This window comes from Penaeus chinensis, chromosome 33 (assembly GCF_019202785.1).
Source record: "Penaeus chinensis breed Huanghai No. 1 chromosome 33, ASM1920278v2, whole genome shotgun sequence".
Classification (NCBI taxonomy): domain Eukaryota; kingdom Metazoa; phylum Arthropoda; class Malacostraca; order Decapoda; family Penaeidae; genus Penaeus; species Penaeus chinensis.
The window spans coordinates 17,359,749-17,364,748 of NC_061851.1; the positions used below are offsets into that span (position 1 = coordinate 17,359,749).

The 5,000-nt window shown below is 39.6% G+C and overlaps 1 protein-coding gene across 6 annotated transcripts in view; it reads left to right on the forward strand.

Annotated features, from left to right (window-relative positions):
- Nucleotides 1–5,000, forward strand: part of LOC125043283 (cyclic AMP-responsive element-binding protein 1-like) — a 59,481-nt gene that overhangs the window by 27,015 nt on the left and 27,466 nt on the right. For all 6 annotated transcript variants that reach the window (XM_047639301.1, XM_047639304.1, XM_047639307.1 and 3 more), the window contains one exon: nucleotides 476–650. In XM_047639301.1, the coding sequence (XP_047495257.1) occupies nucleotides 476–650 (175 nt within the window). The remainder of the gene's footprint in view (nucleotides 1–475; nucleotides 651–5,000) is intronic.

Sequence of the window (5,000 nt, forward strand, 5' to 3'; positions counted from 1 at the left end):
TGAAGGTTTAGAAATTAAACAATTTCGCTTGCTTTACGAGAGGCGTGGTACACAGATTCTTGGTGAAGAGTATATATAGATAAAGGATTGAAGCCAAGTGTATTGCCTTTGCCAGTTATAGAAGGACATAACTCTCACTAACTAATTATTAAAATGGAGTGAAGTAAAGAGTGAGGCACTTCAACTAATCGCAGGTTAACTAATGTTAAACATAGTGTACCAAACATTCCAGTCATTGGATGCCCGTCGGCTTCTGCAAGAAGGGTACTGAGGGATAATATTGGAAATACTTTGGCTTAAGCTCATAAAACCCGAGTTAAGAATTGAGGACCTGCATTGATGTGCCGCAATATGTCGCATAAAAGACTACATGAACTGTTATTATGTGTATTATAATGATTCAAGTCACTTTTAAGATATTGTCTCCATAAGCCAAGTAAAGAGAAGTAACTTGTGCCGTTCGTCTTCCTTGCAGAATGGATGGCGTGGAAGGTGGAGGGTCAGGTGGAGGGTCAAACACGGGCGATCCTCTGGCTACCGTGAGTGGCGAGGGCGGGGGCGGAGGGAGTGGAGGAGCCATGCCTGCCGTGTCCACGGTCTATGTCACCATCCCCCAGACCGCCACCGTCGTCTCGGCCGGCAATAAGGGCGTGAGTACTGGTCCTTCCTTCATTTAGATGTGCTTCGACTTCCAGGCTAGGTCTGTTTGCTTTGAGTTTTTTTTTTCTTTTCTTTGAACTCTGACATTGGTTTCTCTATGATTTATAAGTCACTACTTCTGAATACTTTACCTGTTTAGAAGTTCGAACGTGCACTCCCGGATTCAAATCATCTATCCGGAGTATTCTCACCGGCGAGTGGGAATTCAACACTGGTATTAGGATTTTCCAGTCGGTATACTAGTAAATACTAAAGGGAAGATTTTCGGGTTTTAATTACATTTTTAGCATTGTGCAGTAGATGTGGAGTAGCAGATAGTAGCTAATTCTTTGCATAATATTCTGAGTATACTAACGTAGAATCAAAATACCTTCTTATGACCATTGTTATCCGCTACAAACTCGTAGCCTTTTTAACATAGTCTGCAAGGCACGGGCACTCGGACAGAAGAAGGTTGGAGTGAGGGACAAAAGCGTTGCTCTGATGGCCCGCCAGAAGCGGATATTCTGGTTCAGACGGACCGGCGGCTCGAACAATGCAGCGACGAATCATTACTCTTTCATCCATCCTTCTTGTTGTTGATTCTCACGTTAAATTTGATAAGCAAAGGGTAACATAGGAGCAACAGAGAGAGAAGGAAGAGGAACGTGGCGGAAGAAGATGGACTTGTGATTATTGGGGTAAAAGGAGAAATTGCAATAATCCACCTGTGCGATTGCACTCGGAGGAATTACTACCAGTGTGGGACGGAAGATGAGCGAACGCTTTAGAAAAACAATAGACCTATAATACATCGCCTGGATTGCAGCAGCCTAAGAAATGCAGAGCATGACCTGCATATAATATATATATATATATATATATATATATATATATATATATATATATATATATATCGTGTATTATGTATATACATACATAATATTTAATATATATTATATATAATATATATTATATATAATATATAATATATATTATATATTATATATTATATATTATATATATGTAATATATATATATACATATATACATATACACACAATATACATATACACACAATATACATATACACACATGTATATACATATATATATACACTTATGTATATACATATATGTACCTATACATACATATGTGTGTGTGTGTGTGTGTGTGTATGTATGTGTATGTGTATGTGTATGTATGTATGTATGTATGTATGTATGTGTGTGTGTGTGTGTGTGTGTGTGTGTGTGTGTGTGTGTGTGTGTGTGTGTGTGTGTGTGTGTGTGTGTGTGCGCGCGCGCGAGTGTGTGAGTGATATATATATATATACATAAATATATATATATATATATCATATATATATGTATAAATATATTATATATATAATATATATATATAATGTATAGATAAATATCATATATATATCATATATATATATATATATATATATATATATATATATAATCATCATTATCATCATCGGGGGCTAACGCCCTCGGCCCATCTCTAGCTCTTCGCTGCCGAAGGCATGACCTAAGTCGTCCCACGGGCCTCCTTCACCCAGAATTATCTCGTAAAAAGAACCTGAGGGGCAGGGTTTTCCATATGGAAACGACCTAGGTGCCCTTATAGCTTGAGTTTGGTGTTCCCGGATCATGTAAGTAACAGGTCCCAGATCTCACGATGTTGCCATTGTTGGACATATGGTCCTGCCAACTGTACCCCATGATCCAGCTGTACCATAGGATTCGACATAGGGACATAGGGACAAGACTCCAAGGTAATAGGTAGCATCCAGGTTTTGCTTTCATGAATCAAAACTGGCAGTATCAAGAACTTGAAGATACAAAGCTTGGTCCTTCTGCTTAGGTACAGACATCTTCAAATGCTCTTGTTGATAGAGTTCATGGATCCCGCTGCCAGACCAATTCGTCTACTGACTTCCTGGTCTGACAACCCTGAGACATGGACTATACTACCAAGTTATGTAAAGCTCTCTGTGATTGCAACGTCCTCATGACAATCATGTACTGACTGAACAGGTTCCCCTAACAGTCCCCCAAAATCTTTGATGTTGGTCTTGGTCCAGGAGACCTCTATGCCCAAGAGCTTCACTTCATTGCTAAATGCATCAAGAGCTGCTTTGATATAAAGTAGGAAGTGTATCCCACTGATCTGCCACTAATGGAATGTGTGGATTCGTGTTCCTCTTTGAATGGAACTGCAGAGACACCCTGTCAAGAGGGCCTTGCCATGCCCGCGAGGGCGAGTGGTCGGTGTAAGCTAGAGTTGTTGACCGAGATGATGTTGAGGGCAGACTGACTAGAGTATCATCAATAAAAAGGATAACAAACATAGTGAATCAGAAAAAAAATATGATAACAAACATTTTGAGTATAATCAAATCAAATCAATAAGTTTACATGTAGTTATAAAGTGATCAGCAGTAAGGATTGTAATTGCTTGATCTAAGGGCACTGTTAATGTTATTTTGTTCTCGGCACAGGTCAAAGTTGGCACAGGCGATAACCAATAGAGTGCTGTGTACTATGGGAAGTTGAGGGTGAATAGAGGGGAGAGGTCATTACAGCTGCCCCAAAAGATTCCAGACTCAGGATAGCAACATCGTCGGCAAAGTCGAGATCAGTGACCTTGATATTGCCTAGTGTTGCTCCATAGTGACTTTTGACAATAGCTTTTCCCATTATCCAGTTCATGCAAGTGTTGAAAGTGTTGGTGCAAGGCCTCATCCTTGCACCAACGGTCGGTCTGTTGTGGACTTTCCAGGAGTGAATCCAGACTCATCCGATCACTGGTGCCTTAGTAGGTGGTCATGGATCCGTTTCAGAAGAATGTGGGCAAAAACCTTGCCTCATATACTGAGCAGTATGATGCCATGGTAGTTGCAATCCCCTTTCCCCTTTCAGAGAGGGATGACCATGTCCCTCAACAGGTCAGGGGGAATGGAACCAGACTGCCAGATGGCAGTCAAAACCATATCCAAGCCGCATTACATAGGTTCACCTCTTTAACAGTTCAGCAGAGATAGCACATATGCCTGCAGTTTTCCCACCTTCAGCCTAAGAGATCGCCTCCCTAATCTCAGGGTAGGAGGTTCCTCGCTAATGGGTGGGTCTGGCACATGGATTGTGACATCACTTACATCCAGACTAACTGCTGGAGGGCCAACCTGGCACTACTGCTCAAAATCCTCAGTCCAACATTTAAAAAACCCAACATGATATGAGATGATCTGTCTCTCTAGTAATTGGACTGCAGTCATCTGTGAGGACTTGGAGTTCAATTTTCTTAGGGCTTGGTAGGCAGGATCGAGGTCATTTATGAAGAACTGGCCTTTAATATCCTCAGCAAAATTTCTGATGAAATATTCCTTGACCCTTTACAATAGTGTCTGAGTCCTGCATACCAAGGAACAACGCAAATGAAATCCTGATTGCCATTCAGTTGAACTATGCAACACTCATCAGTGGCCTCCACTGTCTCCAGTTAGATGAAATTCTGCCTTGCCCACATGAACTATGCATCAAGTGTTTCGCGTTTAAGGGTCCGTCTCAAATGAGAGGGGTTAAAGTAATTAGCACCAGGTATACTTGTATATGTTGCAATCTTGCAGATGGCATTTGATAATGACATTGCACATAGATATAAGTATGTAAACGTCCAAATAACAGTTTTATATCAATATCAGAAAAAAGAAAAATCACAATGATTTATGAAGAAATGTATTTTGAAATTTGTTTTGATTTGAAAGTGGTTGTTTCTTTTGTAATGAGCATTTCAATATGAAGGTCACCCCATGGTTGGAATTTTGATTTTCGGAAAAATAAGTCATTTATTTTTTTCTGTTGATAGTACACGATAATACCTGCTCTAAAATGAAAACTACATGGAATTATGAAATGGGTCTTATACACTCGCTTCCTTCCTGCAAAAAATACAACCTGAGGACGTTACCATTAGTCGTAGGTACCATATATGCGGAAAATACCGACCCCAAACCGATCATTTTGTTCACTTATTTGCAAAGATCAGATGACTGAACTCCAACATTTTAATGGTTTATCATATCAAACGGATATTTTTGAGAAATATCAATAAAGAGAACGATTTTATGTGGGGTAACTAATGTATTTTCTTTATGTAAAAATATGTTAAATCCTAATAGGATCATTAAAACGGTTAATCTTATGTGAGTGTGTATACATACTTATCAACCTTCTTGAAAATTAAAATCACCCAGTGACCATCTCCCTCCGCCCCCTTTGGAACGTCGGAAAAATTAAACAGCCTTGGAAATTCTCTGTAAAATAATATTGCACGTTCTTCCATAATTC